Source organism: Fopius arisanus, unplaced genomic scaffold (assembly GCF_000806365.1).
Source record: "Fopius arisanus strain USDA-PBARC FA_bdor unplaced genomic scaffold, ASM80636v1 scaffold00006, whole genome shotgun sequence".
In the NCBI taxonomy this organism is placed as follows: Eukaryota; Metazoa; Arthropoda; class Insecta; order Hymenoptera; family Braconidae; genus Fopius; species Fopius arisanus.
The window spans coordinates 1,166,316-1,188,494 of NW_011887745.1; the positions used below are offsets into that span (position 1 = coordinate 1,166,316).

Below are 22,179 nucleotides of genomic sequence, written 5' to 3' on the forward strand. Positions count from 1 at the left end.
GGGTGGGTGGGTTTTTCCCTGGTCTTTTTTTTTCTGCTTATCATTTAAACTTGATTTACATTGAAAACGTCGTGTAGATTTCTCATTAATGGTGAATAGTCATTTGGGATTTTCTGGTTTAATTGATTTGATAATTGATTTGTTGGCGTGTTTAAGGGATTTGTTCTAAATCTCGTGGTGTTAGTGACCTCGGATAACGTGTTATTATTGTCGGTAATTAATCATTCCATACTTTATCTTTATACTGGGTAACGATTGAGAGCAAAATGTAAACGAGAGACTGAACTAGATTCAACTTTTTTTTTCCTCAATGAATGATGCACTATGAAAATACATAACTTTTTCCAATTAAAATTATTAACTACAGGAAAATCAACATTTCAAATGCAAATGTTTATTCACATTTACTAATAGCAAGTGAATTAAACCGCCAGAAGTAATTTTTTTTATTCAGTATAGGTTATCTCTCCCATATTTTCTATCAATTTAGTGAAAGGCTTTCACGAGATTATTATATGGATGAAAAAAAAGGGAAAATTATCCGACAACTGTGGGAATGTGTAGCTATCACTCAGAGAAAATAACAGAAGGGAATTATCCCGGGAAGTAATTGCAAGTTGGTATGAAATTAGCCAGTCATCTCTCGCAATTTGTGTGATTAGTATTATTAGTTACGTATAATGAAGCAATTTGGATGATAATGTTTTGAAGAAAGATTGCTGTCAAGGTAGTTGGTGTAATACGATTTACTTGTTATTTCTAAAAGAGTGCGACTTGGGCATCGATTTTCTTCAACGGTATGTGGGTATAGAGCGACAATTGATAATTAGTGTTTCTAAAGTCGATATACCAAGACTAGACGAGACTAGTTTAAATCTCTCTAGTTAAGAGTGATTAAACTAATTAGAAAAAATTGTTGATTTTCGATAAAATTTGTTGGCCAAACGAGTGGAATTTCTACAGAGTTTCTTCATGACTGAATTCATGGAACGCAAACCGCATGTTTAGATTGCCATACGACAATGAAAAAAAAAGTATAATGTGTGCCAAGGTAAGATAAAAATCACTCGAAGGTTCTCCACAGATGAATATATTAAATAAAATATAATAATATCTAATATAATATAAATCAACTAATAAATAATTGTAATACTAACAACAATGATGCCTGATATTGACTGGTATTTCGTTGCTGCTACATAAATGAATTTTACTATTTTGATTATATAGATTAAATGAAATCGTCTGAATGAGGTATTGAACTCTTTTGAAATGTTTTAAAATTAAATACTGAGTAAAGTAAAGGACGCGCGTATTTAACAGATAACAAGTTATGACAAGTTATCATCTTGGATGACTAATATTTACTTACGATTCATATAATTCCGTTTGAAAAATGCACAACTGCCCTACTGATACGTTGATAGTGTGATAGAATGATTTGATGAGGGCTTACCTTTGGTTCGTTACTCGAAGTCTTTAATTTTTTCGTTGGCGGTGGACTACATGCTGCTGTATCCATAGCCTCATCGACATTAGTATTGAGATTTGGTCCTGGTACAGCAGCAACTTTAGTCTGTTCGGGTTTAGCAGCTGAACCAGCGGCTGTCGCTGATGCTGGACTCGGTGGTGGACAGGGTGCTGCTGCACTTGTTGCAGGTGGTCCAGCACCTTGTGCCACAGGGAAGCCCGTTCTTGAGCTAGGTGGTGGACCTTGGCTCTGTTGGGGTGCTGTTGCGGCGGGAGTTGGTCCTTGGGACTGGGCCGCAGCGCCCGTTGAATTTTGACTCTGGGATACGGGCCTAGCTGTACCATTCATCTCGGGTTTATTTTGCTGTTGGCCGTGATTACTCTGCGGCTGTTTATCGTGTTTATCCCTTGCCTTATCCCTACGATGACCACTTGATCCGCGTTTAGAGCCAGCGGTCGAGGTGGCTTGGGCTCCAGAAGTCGCTGATGCCGGGGAGTGTGGCTTGGACTTGTTGGATGAGGAGGAATTATTGCTTGTTACTTCAGCAATTGAATTTTGGGATGATACCGACGATGAGGATGACGACGATGTCGATGATGTCGACGATGAGGTCGATGAGTTTGAGGATGATGAATTGCCAGTAGCGTCTTGTGATGATGCTGATGATGAGGATGTACCATTGATCTCATTAGACTTGACAATCTCGTGCTTTGCCTCGCTGGTCTTTGTACCTGGTTTAGTGCGTTTTATCTTCATTTTGAGGCCCTTGTCAACAGTAGCCGAGTGTTCAACAGCCATTTTGCCGGGATTTCCGGCGTTCGTGTGTACCGCGTTAACCGCGCTTGGCTGTTGCTTACCAGTTGGACCGTTGCCCGTTGAGTTATTATTACTACTATTATGATTATTATTAGTGGTTGATGTTGTATTACCACTGGTATTGCCAGAGTTAACGGAATTTGTTGAATTAACTGATGAGGACGGCAACGCGGAGGTGGACGACGAGCACGACAACGATAAAGAGGCTGACTGACCGTTACCACTTGTTATTATTGATGTTGTTGTTGATGATGATGAATTCTGATTGGATGTTGAATTCTGCTGTATCTGATGATTTTGATTTGCTGTGGCCGTTGCTGCCGAGGCAGGCGTTGAAGCCATCCCGTTTCCCGAGCTCAATTTCTCGTCCCTCGTCTTCTCTATATCAGCATCAAGGTCGATTATAAGATCGCCTATGCCAATGTCCCATTCATTGTCGTCGTACTCGAAGTTGTTGGTCGCATTTGTCGCGGCCGTGTCCGTTTCCCCGGCGTTAGCAGCCACTGTGCTAGCTGTTTTCAACTCACGACACGTCCCCCCCGACTTATCACAACTCTGTCTTCGAATTTGTTCCTGATAAATAATACCCTGATCGCGATTATTTTTACGCTCGCATCTACTTTGAACGGTGTGATTATTACAGCTGTTACCGCCCTTATCACCGACACTTGTCGGTGTTGCTGGTATCGCCGCGCACGGCGAGATTCCTTTGCGGTTTGAATTAGGGAGGCGACCGCCTATTGGCGTGGTCGCCATGCCCTTGGAACCTTTTCCCCGGCGCCCGCCAGCCTTGCCACCGACTCGACGCCTTTTCTCGCCGGTCCCAAGTAGGATCCGATGGTTAACGTGCTTGAACCCCGACCACCGCCCACAAGACGCTCCTCGTCCATCGAACACATCACTTATCACCTATTTCGACACCCTGGTACACCCCCTTACCGCTACCACTTTTTCTCGTCTCTCTCTCTCTCTTTCTCTCTCTCGCTCTACCCTCTCTCAACCCTTTCTTAATCCTCTCGTAACCCCCTCTATATCTATCTATCTACCTATCTCTCTTTCTCTCTCTTTCTCTCTCTTTCTCTCTCCCTCTCTTTCTCTCTCTCTTTCTATCTCTCTCTCTCTCCCTTTCTCTCGTTTATGATAAATGGCTTGCAATCTCCTTTATTCACTATTCACCAATCCACCAATTCTACACTCGTTTCAAAACACCATTTCACTCTCAATATCACAGCCACCACAATCACCAATTCATCATCACATCAGTTATCACTCATATCAATCCTTTCATGTGACGTGTAACCAACTATCTCCAGGATACTCCTCTTTCAATCCATCGGAAACAAGCGCCTCCGGCATTGGTCCAATTCTATAACATAAAGACACAGAACAACCAGTCAGTTGATTCGTAACTCATTAAACATAAATAACTGTTCATGATCATTAATCTTATAAAGGGGCTATGAATTGGTGAAGAGGGAGGGAAGGAGAGACATCATCTCTCTGCTTTTATCTACGCCTTGCCAACAAATTGGTATTCCCACTTGGGTAGGAATTCGTGTCAGAGAACGATTAATTTAACCGCCAGCATTTTGGCAACAATCCAAAAAGCAGACGATTCGCGTACCGAGAGAGAGAAAGATAGTCAACTCTTCCCATTCCCGTTGATTCAAGTGACGTTATATCTAGTTACTTCGTTCATATCCACCCCAGTCTCTCATTCTTCCTCTATTTCTAAATGTACCATTTCATCTTGTTTTCCTGCGATAGCTCATCTACCCGCTACATCATCATTTCCAATTCATTCGTGCAAGCGACCAATCGAATCCCAACTATTGAACATTGTCTCATATCTCGATGGACCACTCAAATCATCAAACCCAAATGGTTAATTAAGCATCCGTTCTCATTTCATCCAACAGATTGTAGACGACATTTGGCTCATTCACTATTATCTTCTCAGAAATTCAAGTTGGCTCGTTGCGCATGATTATTATGATCCTTCGTCACTTTGCATGTGTCATGTCTCTTTATATGAGCCAAAAGTCGATGTGCTCGATTCAACTTCAATTCTATGCTCTTTTGTGACGAAAATAATTTTCAACAACGAGTGGCACACGTGAAAACAATGACTTGGTCGAGGTTTATCATTGGATCCATGGGAAATTGTTCAATTTAATTTCGATAAATTTTGTATAATGACGATGAAATTGAAATGCATTATTGCGTGGTAGCGACATGTGTTGACTTTCATTGAATTGAGGTGCGGTATCTGTGACTTATAAACAATAGTCGGTCAATGGCGGTGCTTGAGAATAATATTGTCGTTGGTAATTCACAACTGTTGTCCACAGTCGGTGGTATCAAAGAGCAGAGGGTAAACACAAACGAAGAGAGAAAGCCGTAAATGTTACAAAGGCGAGAGAAACTGCATCCAAGTACTGAATGGACTCAAGACAGCTGGATTTTTATGAGAAAGGTGCTATTTAAAGCCACTTAAAATATCAAATCCAGCCTAAAACATTTATAACAGCATTATCCGCAATAGCAGTCGAGGATTATATCGTCAATTCCTCCAATATATAATGGCTCTGAAAGCCAATAAACTAGAAGAAGAAAGATGAAACACTCGAGCGATTGAAGCGACCACAAAAGGAAAGTTCCGCAGCAACAGCGGCTGTTATAGGAAGAGTTTGTATTTTTTTTTCCAGTTAAGAAGTGATTTAAATCACTCCTTGGCAGCCTTAAGAAATGGGTAGAGAATGGTAACGGTAGAGATGGGTTAAATCGTTGTGGAAGCTTTGCAGACGACCCCCGGGAACTTACAACTGAGTAAAGTAGAAATGGAAGTGGAAATACAGTATTTATTCAGAGGGACGATACGTGATGAAAACTACAGGAATTACTCGACAGAGGGGAAATAAAAAGAGAGAGGCAGGTTAGTCTATCTTTTTTTATCTCCATTTGTTCCTTGCGCTTGGTGTCTCACTCGCACATTCGTGCCTGGATGTAATAAAAACTCTGGTCGTATGCCATATGCCCACAGGCTGAATGCCTCCCTTATGTGATTCTACACCAATATCCCTTTTACGCCCCAATCCTATTGTATTTTCGTCTGCCATGCACTTGTATGAGCATGTGCAAATGTATTCACACTATTGCACACACACATTTATCAAACAACCAATAGGTGTATCACGACCCCAAAAGTCACGATGTAGCAGATGCTCTGCTGTGGCCTGGGCTCACTCATCCGTGCTACATCACTGTGGGCATCCCTCTTTTTCATTCGTTGGTATATACCCCCTCACTCCCTTCCTCCATTCCTCCCTTCTACCCCTCTAACCCACCTATTCATGTGTTGGAGCGTGTACAACCCATAACACACGCCATTGCACAATTGAGAGACTTGCAAATCATGACCCTCTTAGAATCATTCCAAAACGATTATGTGTGGGGATTTGGTCGCGCCTCGATGCCCCTGGGAACATTCATTTTGGGCCTCGAGTTTTGTTGGATCCAGTGCTACCATTTGGTGATTCGTAATGGAAATTCTCTGATTGTTGTTGGTGATGGATGTAGGAATTTGGAAAAATCTGTTTGGACAGACAAGTCATTGAAATCCAACATGTGGAATTATCGTGCAGCAGAATAGTTGCTTTGAGTTGGGTTGAGAGGTTCAAACGTTCATATTCATGTGGGAAAAAATGATAGTAATAATGGATAATTGCACTTGTCCTTTGGACATTTGACCTGTCTGATGTGCACTCTTCACATTTGAGATATTTGCTGGTTGAATTTAGATATCTAATCCCTCGAGTACAATTCGAAATATTTTTCAGGGGAATTTCTGATACAGAAGGTGGGACGGCAGTAGATTAAATATTGATTTTATGATATAATCTAGTGAGGAGCAGTCGCTTGTAGATGGCAACAACGACTTAAATCAATGGGTGTCATTAAAAATATTTCCTCACATGGAATAATAATTGCTGGCGTTGTTGATGGAGACAGAGGAATTGAAGTGTACCATTGTGAAATTGAAGTAATTTGAAGAGCGATTATATACGCAAGCAGGGAAATTGCTGGAGCGTTTACAATGTGCATATTCTCATGTTATGCGCGATGATGTGCATGTGTTTTTCATGAGTGTTGAATATAGTGTGCACGTTGGAGTCCCGTGTGATACTATGATATGGGAAGCCGCGGGTTTCATACAGACACGCAAATTTGCTCAGGTGGTATTTCACATCTGCTCTGGAGTTGTAGTTTGAATTACAGGAGAAGTATTGTGATGTTACAGTGTACAGATCACGTATGCAAGTAAGAAGCGGATCAAGAATAGCTTTCTTGAATTAACAACAGTATTCCAAGAATAGGCAGTTAAATGAAGTCATTCACGTCATAATGAACAAAAAAGTGGCATTAGGATTTGACGAAAATGAATAGTAATTCAATTCAATGGCATCTCTAATTAATTACTGCATTGCCAACTTGAATGGAGCGTAAGTGCGCAAACCAACGGAAATCCGTGAGTCGTTAGTGTTGAATTGCGCTAAAATTATGTCAACTTGATATTCCATCACACCTGTCTCGGTTGAGCAGACTGGTTGGAGGCCAACAAGGGTTAGAGGTGGAGTTTGCCCGTCGTTTGAATAATTGAGAACTGGTGGAGAGCGACGAATGGCTAACGCCCGTTTCCTCCGACTCCCGAGAGTCTAGATGATCAAACACCAGATATCTCCATTCTTCATATCAATGGATTTACATTCACCAGTCGAGTCATGCCACTCTCATTACAACTGAATGATACAAAGCTTCCAACGGAAATGACTAATTCACATTATAATTGACCGGCATTTGAGTGAGAAGGAGCAAAGCAGGCAATCAATCCTGAAACAAAAAAGCTGGAAAAAAAAACTGTCTCACTATCCCGGAAATAGCCACAAATTGGGCTTGAGTGGAGGCTGAGCGGCTGAGTTTGCGGACATGCTTGAGGCCAAGGGTCAAGACTTGAATGAACCGAGAGTAACTAGGTCTGCCCTCTCCTTGGTGGTCGATTCATTAGAAAAGACCATGGGAATAAACCGTCTAATTGTTTTATTTTGCGAATAACAAAAGCAACAAGTAGATTGATGGATCTTGATGACATGGATCCAACCCCAATCCAATCCCTCCATGAGGACCTATATCGGGACCGATATCATCCTCACAACGATATTGTAAAAAAAAAAAAAACAAAGGAAATGATAAAGAGAGCTCAACGTTTGTCTACCGGAAGTACTTGTCAGCCACTTAAGCAGGCTTAGAGGGGTTGACGCTATGTGTATTATTTCCAAGTGTACGTAACTGGCTCGTGCTACAACACCAACGACTTCAGGAACCATATCCACTCTCTTATACGTGTAGACCATCTCAACTCGAGCGTTGCTCATAATTGGTATCGTGCCTCCGATCCAACACGTATATGTACAGCTTATATCTCCAGGTACCTCTACATGAAAACTTTTCATGTAGCAAGTTGAACACGCAAACTTATCGGATGGTGTACCCACTGATGGAGAGCCAGCATTGATTCCAGAGTAAGCGTTTCAATCCATTATACTATATTTGTTTATTTCCTTTTATTCTCTTCAGTATTGTCACACTTCAATACTTGCATTTGCTGAATATTTCGTATTATTGACCTTTTGGGATTGCCAGGAATAATGAGATTGCCATTAATTCTGGTTATTCAAGTTATTCTCCACATCTTGATGCTCTCTGCGTAATATTTCAGGTAGACTCGCCGTATGAACCCAGAAACACATACGGATAAATAAATAATACCTATCGGAGCGATGTGTACGTGCCTTCGTGTACAACGTCGCTTACTTGCCAGTGGAAGCATAAATATTTATATCCTCGGAGACGTGCAGTGCATAAGTGCGCACGCGTGAGTCGTGGATAGAATATACTTTTGGGTTGTGTGTATGTTTCAGGCTTGGATTCAACTTGTGTTAGTGAATCGATGCGATGGTGGAAGATTTTTGGATGATATTACGAATTCTTCACCAGTTTCAGACGTAAGGAAGAAGCATTTTCGTAACTTGCATATTGTAAACTGCCTCCACGAGTCGTTTTGGAGTGGGTAATTGCATGGCTTCAGTGCTGAGGGGTTCAGCACAGCGTGTAATTGATTTGTTGACCTCTTTGTATATCATTGCATGAAAAATACCCAGGAATTATCGTACAGTTGTTCCCCAACGACTCCAAGAGATTCATCCAGAGGAACGATCGGACGAGGGAGAATAGATGTTTCGATGAGAGCTTTGTGATTTTTTTTTTTCTTCTGTTCCACTTTGCAGACCCCTCCAGGCATGTCATACCGTACACGCACGATTGAGTGAATGAAAATAAACGGTGTGTCAACACTTTATTGGCTTTTGGTTTAACACCGAGGGTTTATAGTAATGGAATTGATGGGTTGATTAAAAACAAGGGGGAGTGCTTTGGTAATTGTGTCTTTTACCGGTTCACGCAAATTGAAAAGGTTGCACGAGTCGTGGTGTTCATTGTAATCTAAATGAAGGTGCTATATTGTCGATTACTAATCATACGTTCTATTGGATATTTACATAATTGCGACTACATTTTTTAGCATGTGTTAACTACGTACTGCTGGAGAATTGAATGCTGCTAATAATGTAATCGATATCGATGCAGTAAAATTCATCGTGGTGATTAATTTATTATTGCCAGTGATGAAGCAGTTTTTGCTGATCGTAGATATTGTTTTTCAATTATATATTGACGAAAATGTCTATGAGACATTCGGAATACGTTCTCTTTCTGCGAAATAACAGCCTTATGTGATTATGGAAAATAGTGATAATGCATTTGATTACATCGGGAGAGAGAAAGAAGTGCGAAGGCACGCAGAACAGCGCAAATAGATGAATGAATATTCATATGGGTAATGAAAATAGTATTGGCCTTCTTAATCGGTACTTTTCTCGTTTTGTGATAAGCAAAATAGGTTAACTATTCAAATAATTCTTTTCTTCACGAGGAAAAATGACTTAATGATAAATTTTTATCGAGTGAGTTATCTTGTAGTAGTTTCAGAGTACAAGCACGAGCGGAAAATGCGATTATCTCTGAGAGAATTGATCTATTACCGATTTTCATGTTTGTTTAATATCTGAATGAAAAATCAACGCACTGGCGATTATTGTCTTAGAATTGTTGTTGATTTCTGAGAATCATTTTGTATCAGTATGATATTTGAGTAAAATGCATGACTTGCGGTGGAAAGAAAACTTAGAAATCGGGACAAGGACGTGTAAATCATGGTCGTGTAATCGGCTGCTATTGACAGGCAAAAAAAAACTAGAGAAATACCGATTAGGCATGGCATTTTCCAAGCATCTTTTTTTTTATCTCCAAATGCCGAAACAATGACTGCTTCTCGTTATGCTGAATGCACCAATTACATGGAAATTGGGCATTGAAAGTAAGACAATACGGGATTTTTTTCATAGCTTTTAAAAAAGTGAAGATTCCTCTAGGCGATTAACAATTCAATGCCCGGAAATCTTCCGGAGTTCCATTTCAACATTGAGCAACAATGGGCGGTAATTTCTGGAAAATTTAAGACTGAGACCTGAGGTTGAGGGAAAATGGAGAGAAAACTCAACTCCAGTGGCGAGAAAACAGCAGTAAATTGGCCAAATTTTCACCAAATGAATGCAATCAACTCTTGTGAATATCTAAAAACTAGAAATTGCTCTGTTCGTTACTTTAATGGCGAAAAACGATTACTCGGCGGAAAATATTACCCAATATTTCCTTGATCGTCAGGGTTTCAATACAAATTGACCGAATGTTTTCATTAACAAAAATCGAATAAATATTAATAATTCTGTTATTTCCGCGGGTTTTACTCCTCCTCCAATACATGGAAAGAATTATGAATACATTCCACAATGACAATAACCTGATAAAGCCTTTAACAGCTGTGTTTGATGAATACATAAACCATAATTAAACAAATGTATTCGTTATCTGATGTAAATATTATTGTATATCAAATGGCTTGCGCAAGAGCGATCAAAAATTTCCACAAAAACACTTGCCCGTTTAAAGTCTTCCGATCAACTGAGTTATCTACAGTTGAAAAATATAAAAAATAGATTAAAATCGATATTTTGCTTTTGAGATTTTTCAACATGTACCCATTTACCCCACGACTACGTAAAGATTTCGCTATTTTTCGACTATTTTTCTCACCATGTACAGTCAAGTTAGAAGATCGTGTAAATAATAGTGATTTAATTGCGTAATGGATGAAATTGATAAAATTAATGTGAGTCTAAAACATTTAAAAATCCACGAAAACAAAATTGGAATTACCTGAAATTTCAAATAATTGAAAATTTAATGATCTTGTTGAATTAAATACAAAAATCAATTATCATTCACCACGAAAAACCTAATAATAAATTTTCAATATGAATAAGAAATTTATTGAGTATTGTCAATTAAAATAAAAGTCAACTCACATAATTGGAAATTCATGTGATATTATGATTTCAATTTCAATAAATTTCTGATAGAATATTAAAATATTCACCAATGAATAATAATCCCTGTCTACCGATAAAATCATGCAGTTAAAAGTAGTTAGAATGACAAAATCATAATAATATAACTAAAGACTCTCATAACATCCAGTGCATAGTTAACAACCTCCAAGTGCACGATATGTCAAGAGGATTCTATCTCTGGAGATTGTGGGTTTCATGTGTCTGTGTGTGTTTGACAAGTCGGTAGGCGCAGGAGCACATGGAGGCATCGATCGGTAATATATAGAAGCAAAAGCCAGACAAAGACAAATTGAAAAAAAAAACAAGAGAGAGAGAGAGAAAGAGAGAGAATAGAGAAAACATGGTCACACTATAACAATCCACCTGAACGCGAATACGTTCTCATATCCGTGCGATAAAACCCAATCGATTTCTCTCTCTTTTTGTTGGGATAATGCGCCCATCACAGCGCAAGTACTCATCGCCAAATTGCTGTAATATTTCGGTGCTGTTTGGTGGTCAGCCAAGAGGTTCTTATCTTTTTGTTTCTCTTCTGCACTTGCATTACTGTAACGTCTTGCGGGAATTACATACGATCAGTTCCGTACAAGGCATTCCCTTTGTCCCATTCTCGAAAGGAATATACCAAACGGTAAATGGGTAATTACAAATAATCATTTTGAATATTTGCACCAAAGCGATCAATTCGGTTAAAAGATAAATACATCGTTCTATTATTTAAAAAAAAACAATCATGGGATTCGGTTTAATTTTGCATTTATTTTTTGTGCGGCTAGTTTTGGTTTGAGAATTGTAAACATGTAGAGCCCGTGTTAAACCATTTTTTTTTCCGTTATGGAATATACACTAGAGCTAAAGGCAATCAATTAAGAACTCGAATAATATTTGCCGAGTGGAAAAAAAATCCCGGAATAAGTATGAGTTCGTTTTAATTTAATTCCGGCTTCACATTACTTTGAACTCATTTAACTCATTCAATGCGTTGTGAGTGAATATTAATTCGAGTGCAGTTGACGATAATTAATTAAATTGATCACCTTTAGGAAGAGAATTCCTCAATTTACGAGCTATTTATACAGCTCCGATGATGAGCATATTTGATAATTAATTATTGTATGTATGCATCGACATGTGTAATAGAGGAAATACACACGTGTTTGAGGCATTTGAATTGAGGAAAACATGTAGCAAGCCGATGAGAAATACATCATTATTGAATGGTATTCAGTCATTCCCTCAAATCTCGGTCATGAAGGAATGAGAGGAATGAATCCTCACAATATTTGATAGAAAAATATATCTACATTTTGTGAACTGATGCAATTAGTTTTTGTTTCAAACGTCCTGATGATCAAATGCTTGAAAGGATTAACCAGTAAAGAATCAGAGCTTGCCAGTATCAAATTTCAAATGACAAATTTTCGAAGTTCAAAGGAATGAACATCTGAATTCAAACGTTTGTACCTCAAGCTGCAATATCCGAGTTCAATGTCACGTCCAAAGGATTGCACACCCGAAGGGTCAAGAAGATCACACAACCTCACATGGAAATGATTTATTATTATTGTTATTCCCCAGGAAAGTGCCTGATCCCTCGACCTCTGAATCCTCTGACGTACGATTCTGAGTTGAAATATTTAAACACTCATCCGAAAGAAGATGAATTTCCGCAAAACGCGATTGTAATTGAATCCGTGATTGTACGACATTTTATGCTCCGACAATTTCAGTCACCAGACGGATCTTTTCAAATCCCTAGATTTGTCAACGGTGACGAGGGGAGAATTTCCATCACCCGGTGTTTCCGAAACATTGGATTTGCCGACGGAATCACTAAATCGACGACGTGAAATAATGGACAATGTCACTCCAACTTCGAAGACTATCAAAGTGTAGAGCCGAGTAATAGATAACATATTCCACGGCACACATTACGTCCACCGCATACGTAACATTGAATATGAAAAATTGATGTGTTTACCCCTTGGAGTATAAGACGAGCTTTAGCAGTTGATCGAAGTAATGAATACGGTACAAAGAAGCATACCCACTATAATACTCAATAATTGGACTAAGCAATTGAACGCGTCCATATCGAACAGCAAACGACAATTTATTACTGCGCTAATACGACTAGTCAGCAGTTAGATCTTACTACCACCTTTTAGCTCGACACTATGTGCAATTGTCCACGCATTCATACTTTATTCCCGTTCATTTAAAACTCCACCATTAGCTATTTTGTGCACGCACTTCACCACATTGTTATTATATAAATGAAACTCTTACCAGAATACTTCATAAAACTTGAGTGCGTTATAAAAAAATATGTATTTGGAACAAGAGTGATTTGTTAGAGAGCATGACATCATTTCAGGGTAAAAATAATAGTCGGCGGGCATAAAGAAAACTGAATAAAATGGGGCTGAGTTGGCGTTCACCGAGAAATCCTTTGAGAATTTACTGACAGAAGGGGGGGAAATTCAAGTTGCTGGCTAATTGCGTGACCTTAAACGAACCTATCCCGTCACCATTACCACCACAATGAGGCCGAGTATGTTGCGTGAAGCTGCTTCCGTCGCGAGTGACACGCGGTACTTGTAATCTGGCCTCCAATGACACGTGATCTCCCCATTATGAAGAACTAATTTTTCATGAAAAAAAATATATGAAAGGGCGTCATGTAGGGCGTCATAATGCTATTAGGTTTAGTCAAATTATCATCATTGGAACTCAGAACGGTCAAGTTGTAACGCTTTTAATGCTGATAAAAAGTGTCGCGTTTTTTTTTCCAAGGAGAAAGTCAGGAAAGCAAACAACGGGACAAAAACAGCACCTCAGATGAAGCGAATATTCAGAATATTCGGGAAATTCGGAAAATTCCTGGGAGTAGAATAAATATTGAATTACAGTAGAATCCAGTTATAGTCGCGCCTTTCCTCAATTAATTTTTTTACATATCTGTCGGTTTCCCTACTCTAGTACCTCCGGAGTACAAAATTCACTTCCTCTACAGCCCCATGCACGTGACTATAACGGTACATCTACTGTATTTTAAATTTTAACAATTGTTGGACAAAAATTTTTTGGAAACTGTTCTAAGATTGCGTTCTTATTGATAATTGACTACCCAAATCTAAAATAAAACTTGACTTGATGAAGATATTCCTTCCCAGAAATTTTTGCGCATGCATAATTGAGGAGTAATTATCGGAGCGAGTGATGAGACGTTTCCGGGCAATCACGATGAGCAGTGGGGTGTAAAATGCCTATTAAAGGAATTCAATCGAGCATCTACGGCTGAATGCTTCACTTCATTGGAAAAAGAAAGAAAAAATGTAGCTTGCAACTATTCGACTATTTCCATCGCTTCCATATCGGTTGAAAGAAGATTTATGTGCAGTTTGTGGACACGAGGTCGACACCAGGCAGAAGGGAGGAAAAATAAAGTGGGGACTCACTAAGGGATCATGAACATGTGCGCGCGCACACGTTAACTCATACCGGTTTTTTTTTAGCAGCTTCAACAGTTTTCATCACGAATTTTCGGGCCAATGACTTTCGTATTCACGATATTCACAAAAAGTTCATTTGTCAATCAATTCTTTCTGCGTTTGCATTTGCACTTAAAATTTCGAGTGAAAAAACAGGCAATTTTGTTGTATTGAATGTTCAAATAGTTCTTGATGTTCAGTTGCACGTGGCACTGAAAAGTCGTGAAAATGGTGGAAATTTAAACAGTAACTTCCCTGAATTCTATCCGATATTCAATTTTCATGATGAGTTGGTCGTTTTGGAATTTCTGACGTGAGTAAAAAATTTAGTAAGCGTTTTCAATTGAAATAGAAAATGTGAGGGAAATGTCTAAAATTATCTGCCAGCGCAAAAAAACAAAATAGCAAAACTTTTGCAATAACCATGTTTGTAAAAGGATTCCATTATTATCGTTAGGTCCAGAGATATTTTCAAAGAATTTTCCGAGACGACTTATCTCCTTTGAGCAATGAGTTGATCGCGGGATAAATCGCATGAGTTTAATATTCGAATGGACTTTTCACCCTCGACTTAATACGCATCAGCAATACCGTATGGAATCGTTGGTAACGCCCACGCGTTCTCCAAATAAAACTGCAAGTCGTAAATTGACAATGTGTACCGTATTGCCATAGATGTCAGAAATTCTTGCCAAGTTGAGGATTTTTTTCTCCGCCCGCTCTCTCACGTCTTTTTAAACCGAGCATTGATTTTCATCTCTCATTCCAGGCTCTATTAAACTTGAATTTTAACTTGACCAAGAGCGTCCAACGCTCATTAATTTTTATCAGGCAATTCATTACGACCAAGCGCCAAACCCAATTAGCCTGGGGGTCACCAAGGGGAAAATGTATTGAAAAGATGACTTCTCATGAAAGGAAATATTCCTCCGGTAAAAATGTCAGATATGAACTTTTTTCTCCTCCTTAAAAGACAAAAAAAAACGGTAAAAAAGATTTACTCTCGTTCCCTCTTTATTTCTGTCGAGGGTAAATTTATTCACGCCTGCACGATCGTTACAGAGCCATCGGCAATTACTGATAATGTTGTAAAAAGTGGAATAGGAGACATACAATGAACTATATCAGAAAGAATTTTAAATCGTCTTGGAGATTTCTGTGACGCGCACGGCAATTTATTGGTTTTATTAATTCCAACGTCGATAGCACTTTCATTTTATCGAGTTCGAGATCTAGTGGTAGATCAAAGATCAAAGGAAGTATATATAATTAATATCAATCCGTGATAATGGGTGGAACTCTAAAGTATTATGGAATTGAAGCTGAATGTAGGCTAGAGTGTTGAAATTTCTTTTTTATTTCAAGGAATTCGTAATCATGGTATTTAATCGTTGGAATGTATTTTTTACGAGTGTTATTAAAACTCTTAATTCAATACTTAATTGATTTCGAGAACACCCGAGGGGCAGAACAGAGAAATCGACGAATATCTTCAGTTTTTCGGGAATATCTCCTGAAGGAAGGGAGACAGCAAAATTTCAACTCCAGCTTTTTTGTAGCTCTGAATTAGTACAAGAAAAAAAATTCCAACGAAAATTCCATTATCTCCATCATCTCCATTATCTCCGAGATATTGCCAAAAAACTCGTCAAAAATTCGCGTCAACTTTCATTTTTTACCATAAAACTGGTGATTGGATTCAACGACACTATTGAATAAAAAAATAAGAAGACCACGACAAATTACAACAGAAATCTTGAACAGTATACGTTGAAATTGAAAAAGTACTCATGCCTCAGTACAAACTCAACGCCTTCTTGTATATCAAAGTCGACGTAGCAGTAACGAGAAAAGCTCTCATGCTCGAAATCCATTTGCAGAAAGCTGAGATACATCTACTACATCTATACGTAAGTTTTCCCCGGTGCTCTAGAAGCTCAGTCGATCGCGTGGATGGCAGCTGCAACGCCACTCCATGGGAAAATACAACTACAACTACACGTACACATGTACACATAAATATGGTAAGTGGATGGAAGACGTCCTCCAGTCGATGGAGTTTTCCATCGTATATGATACACCAGGAGGTCATAGATACTCCAACAATAGGATTCATCGCTTTCACGTATCCTTTTGTCAAAGAAATAACAATTGAGGGCGCCATCGACTGGATAAAACATCAACAATCCATCAGACAATTTAATCTATTCTCACATCAATTTGTGAAGAATTCAAGGCAGAATTGAAATAAAAAAAAAATGATGAAAAAGATTCTCTACATATTTTACGCCGATATTCACATGAATAATTATGCGTTCCATGTAAATTTGACTTTTAGTTGGATAATTAATTGGCATGTCTTTTTTTACTGATATTTTTTGTTACAGATGCTCTTACAATCGAGTTCATCGCTTTTACGGACTCTTTGGATTATAAAAAGAGAAAACTATTGATAGCGCTGTTCATTGACTGGATATAATATGAAGAATTTATTAGAGAATTTGTTCTCACATCAATTAGCGCAGAATTCGTGCTAATTGCAAGTGGGATACAAGTTTCAGAGAAAAAACCTTATCTTTTCAACGTAAATGTACCTGACACCATTAAACACCGAAAACGTTTACTTAAAATCTGCATTTGAATTCCTCTCTTTAAAAAAAATTACTTCAACTAAGTAGTTTAAGTGGCTTAGACATTTATTTTTCTCTGACTGAATCGTAGTGTCAACTTTTAGGAGATAAAGGAGAAATTTCTTGTACCACTGATTATTCAATTACTGGGCATTGACACCTAATGAGATTTAGGAACTTTAAAAAAGAAAAAAAACATGATATTTTCCGTTATCGTTTCAGTCAAAAATTACAAATAACGCATCCAAAATAAAATGATATCAGTCCCGAAGAGATAAGCCCCAAGTCGATTAATTCCGCAATTGAGTTTCCGAGGAATATCTCCACTTCTGGCAGAGATACGAAAATTTACCCCCAGATCAAATCAATAGATCTGACAGAGATCTCGAAAAAATGTCGGAATAAAAATTTCGCTATCTCCATTCTATCCCAAGATATTCCTGGAGAAACTCCAATCGGCTCGTTACAGCAAGTCAGCAGTTCGTATGACTGTCGTTGACTCGAATTCTTGGCCGAGTTTCATCAAGTGTTGAAAATGCTAAAATCTCAAGTACCTAATTACAACGTAGACAATAGAAGCATTAAAATGAATGCTCTTCCCCGGTTAGGATTAAACTCCAAATGGCGAATCTGTATGAGAATCAGTAGTAGTTGGTAGATACATTGCGCGATGGTTCCTGCGCACATGCGCCAACACGATTCGAAAAGGAAAGAAGATACAGTTGTGAACCGTTATGAAAGTGCAAGAGAGAGACATAGATACACCCAAGAAACACGACACTGACACATAGGGTACATAAACACTGTGGCACATGTATTAACACATACAGATGTAACGAAAAACGTGGTGAAGCACAGGCCCCGGATATCGGGAAGCGCTCACTGAATCACGTCACCAACTTCCACCATCTCGTGGCGAGTTTACGAAATATAAATTGAGGAATAATAAAAAAAAAGGCAAGAAAAAAAAAATGAGTGCCCCAACGAGAGACGAAGAGAGAGATAAAAAAAAATAAAAAAAAACAAGGCCCGTGAAAACACCTACACAAATAGAACGATTTATCACTGGTCGTTGTTATTGGAGTAAATGAAATAAAATAGTTGAGATGACTCCGCGACAGCATTGATAAAAAAGGATAATTACCGGGTATTCGATGGCACTGAGGGGAGTGGGAGGATTAATTTTTGAGATCACTCAATACACACTATGTAATCACCATTGAATATGTGTTGGAGCACGCCTTTCTTCCTCGTTGAGGCGCGTCCAGCTCTGAGAGATGAAGAAACACCGGGCTATCAACGACCGCTTCACTGCACACACTTTTTTTCACCACCATCGGTGGACTATTGTTTCGAATGATAAATAACCCATCAAACACGATGTAACACTGGTATTGATGTGAGCACAAACATTGAGACACGTATGAAGCATTAATAATCACTACGAGTTGTCGATTTATTTAATTACACTGAATCCAGGGGTAATAATAATCCTGTGGAATTGGAAGTACGTGTAAGACACTGGAGTTGACACATGTTATTCCAATGATATAGTGGCAACAAAGAACACGGTAAATCACTGATAAATTGGTGGGATTTTAATAGAATGGGCTGTATGAGGTCTGAGGCGCCGCCAGACCGAGCGCTTGGCGTTAACTGAAGAATCGCGGGTTCTCTGTCCTCCCCCCTCCAACGAGACCAACCGCGCCGACGACGACCAGTCGCCCGGTACATGGGCTATAACCAACGGCGTCGACTCCCGGGGACACACCAAATCCTAAACCACTCACAATGGTGTAGATGTAGACTATCCCCATGTCATCCTTCAATTCGTTTATACACTCCGAAAATTACACTTTTAACACACACTGATTACTAGGTTTTAAGTACGTCGCAAAATTCATATCAAACTTGGGAAATTCGGATATTCTTAAATTATAATTATAATGCAAAAACACTCGCAATGGCGTCGTCCTCGTGTCATCCTCCAATTCATTTATGAATTACACTTACTCTGAAAATTACACTTTTAACACGCGGCAATTATGAGATTTTCACTTGGAAAATTCACAAGTGCGTAGGAATTTTTGTTACATTGTCTATAAAAACATAAATAGAACAACAAACAAACAACCTTAATGCGAGAAAAATATGTTGAACTTTCTAATGGTCCAACCGATAAAACGCCCGACACGTTTGCAATTCTCCGAAAGATGTAATTAAAATTGAAAAAGTTTGAAAAAGTTGTTTCTCATGTCATTAAAAATTCACCGAACACTCATTATAGAAACTGTGCTTTACCATTCAATGTCAACCTGAATTTCAAATATCAAAAATTCTACTATCCCACAGTACACCCCAACTATCTTACACATTATGTCCTGAACTTCAGTAAATCTCCCCGAAGTCCAGAAAAAAAAGGGCAGAAAAATGTTTACACAATGACGAAACTCCGTGAGTTATTGAATAACGATGAGAGCCCATCTGTCAGAAGTTTTCCACTACAGTGTGAAAAAAGAAGAAGGAAAAAAAAACTAGAGCCAAATGATACAAAAAAATGAGATCAGATCAGTCGATATCTCCCCTTGATCCATTAGATTTCCTGAATCCAACTGACAATCACCATTTAAAATGATAAAAACCAAACAGTTGGCGCTGTTGATGAGATTTTTCCAAAAAATTTGAGTTGTTGACACCAATGCCTCAGCAAATGCTTCCATCCCTCCCAAACCCACACAGTGTTAGACCCATTCTCTAATTCTACCTGCCCTATTCTGCTTGAGTCTCGAGCACAGAGAAACCTCACTTGATCCTCGTCCCTCTCTACATCCACCATCTCTATCCCTCACATTTCCTCCCTCTCTCTTCAACATCCACCTAAAACCGCATAATATTGTCTCACTTTATCTCCCCCAACCCTCAACCGGATTGTACCACAACTATAGTGTGTTCTTACTTCCACTCAATGCACAAATGTTCTCTTCTTTCCCTTTCATGAATTACAGAGAATAAGCAGAACCCCATGAATCCACGCACCCCAGGAAAATCGCCCCTCCGTACAGCACACACACACACACACACATAACCGAGGAAAAAGCCAACCCCTGAGTCAACAAAAAGAGAAAAAGTCGACCAGCCTAAAAGAAAAAGAAAGGAATATTAGTCAGAAAAATTGGATCACGGGAAATAATGTAAGCAGAGGAGTGGCAGGAAATGAGTCTTAATTATTAAGTTTTGCTGTAATTCGTAACGGACAGAAATACATAAGAAAAGCAACGAAGAAGTCGAGCGTGTACACACATACTTTTGCCACGCTCTTTTGCCTCTTTTCTTTTTTTTTTTTGCGTTTTATTTTTCTCCGTCCTCTTTTCACTCCTCCGTTTCCAACCTCTGGCTCTCTCGTTTTCTTTTCGTTTTTTTTTCCTCGCCGGCTTCTCCGGTTTAGTCCACTGTTTGTTCCTCTTGAATTGTCGAGAACCAGTCGCTCAGGCATTGAGGAGACCCTCAGAGACGTTGTAAACCTCTCGTGGAATGCCACGAGGAAATTCGTAGATATCTGTTTCTCCTCTGTTTTATTGCTGTGGCAAGTTTACAACGACAAATTGTCGTACGCCATTCATATTTCGATGTATCTACAGGAATTTTTTTAAAAAGCAATTGAAAAAATAAATGCTTTCGTGTGATTTCACTGTGGGTGACGCACAAATTCATCACATTTTTCTAATTTAAATACATGTTTGTTTTTATTACTGATGTTCATGAAAATCCCACGTACTTTTTAAAATTCACTGAATCATGTTTATTGTTTGAGAATTGAGTGGACAAAATGAACGAGCGAATGCCATTCGATTCAGTAGAGTTTTAACCACTACTTTCTATTTTTATGGCTATTTTTAGAGCCTTTCAGTAGGTGAATTATTAATCTCAACATAAATTCCATGAAAGCACGTAAATACGAAAAAATAATTGACTTATTAGCATTAATATCTCTAAAATCTCGGAGTAAATTTTTAAATATTCTGTTATTAGACAAAAAGACAGAATTCTTCATCGTTATCATTGCCATCGAGTTAATCAATTAGTATTAATCATCTATATTTACGAGAGACTTCCGGCGGAATGGTGATGTGATTAAAGAACAAGAGCAGTTGAAAAATTCAGGGCTCGTTTGCGCTGTTTTTATTAGTGTTATTCTGTCGTGGTGCTGTTATGGTTTGTCTCACTCATCTATTCATTGGGTGTTGGTGAGTCTCTCTCGCAGGATAGGGCAAGAGCAACTGGCTGATTTGAACGCCTTCTTCGGCAGTTTGCCCCCTCCGGCTTCTGACATTTACGGCATTATAGTAGGCTTCCACCCCAAGTTCTCAGAGTGCCGTCGGCCAAAGAGGGTTACACACACTCCCATTATCCACACATACAAAAACACTGATGATGAGGTCTCATTCCCTTTCCCAATGCCTGGAGATAATCACTCGACTCTCGTCACTCGAGGCGTTTAGAGACCGATTTCTTTGCCATATTTTTTTTTTTTCTTTTTTCTCTATGTATATCCTATACATTTGCCAGGTTGGTTGGATCGTTGTCAACTTTCAGATAGTACCGGTGATCATCACCGGACATGAGACTGATTGTACGTGGGTCACGATTTTCAGTTTATTACTCTTTACAGAGAATCAACGGCGTTAATCGCTTGTAGCGCGCATCAGATTTCACCTCCTTAAGTTGCTTATATATATGTGAGTCATGACTTGATGATGTGGTAAGACAGATAAGGTGGTGATATTCCGTCACCAAATGACGAGATAACTCACGCTGAGCGCAAATAAAATCGTATCGAGTTGTGATTCGAATTATTGCTGTCAATTATGCGGGATGTTATTACTTCGTTCGAATTCCCCGGAAATTCAGGGCGTGATGAGAGTGTCAACAATTGTAAATTGTTTATAAGGCGATAGCTGCTAAATCAGTATGCATTTTCCATGGCAATCAACACAGTGGTAAATAAGTTCCGGTTGTTACGAAATGAGAAATAATGTACTGGTTGATAAACACTTGTTAATAACATTGTGATTAAGGGAGAAAAAGAGAAATTGAGGCAATTGTAAGAATCTCTATATGAACCCGTGGGTGGAGACAATGGGAATCTAATCGACTTGAGTGGTTTCCAATCTGCAGAGAAACTC

The 22,179-nt window shown here is 38.8% G+C and overlaps 1 protein-coding gene and 1 long non-coding RNA gene across 3 annotated transcripts in view; one reads left to right on the forward strand and one right to left on the reverse strand.

Moving 5' to 3' along the window:
- The window catches only part of LOC105273704 (zinc finger protein 608), a 51,693-nt gene that overhangs the window by 22,657 nt on the left and 6,857 nt on the right, over window positions 1–22,179 (reverse strand). The window contains exons 1-2 of one of the 2 annotated variants that reach the window (XM_011316292.1): window positions 18,141–18,634; window positions 1,457–3,653 (exon numbers count right to left, since the gene is read on the reverse strand). In XM_011316292.1, the coding sequence (XP_011314594.1) occupies window positions 1,457–3,043 (1,587 nt within the window). In that variant the 5' untranslated portion in view covers window positions 3,044–3,653; window positions 18,141–18,634. Of the gene's footprint in view, window positions 1–1,456; window positions 3,654–18,140; window positions 18,635–22,179 lie in introns of those variants that run through there. The other variant, XM_011316291.1, reaches the window with a different exon arrangement.
- LOC105273703 (uncharacterized) lies at window positions 8,265–16,945 on the forward strand. The gene is made up of 3 exons (XR_892923.1): window positions 8,265–8,349; window positions 16,247–16,390; window positions 16,754–16,945. It is a non-coding gene; the product is annotated as an uncharacterized lncRNA (long non-coding RNA).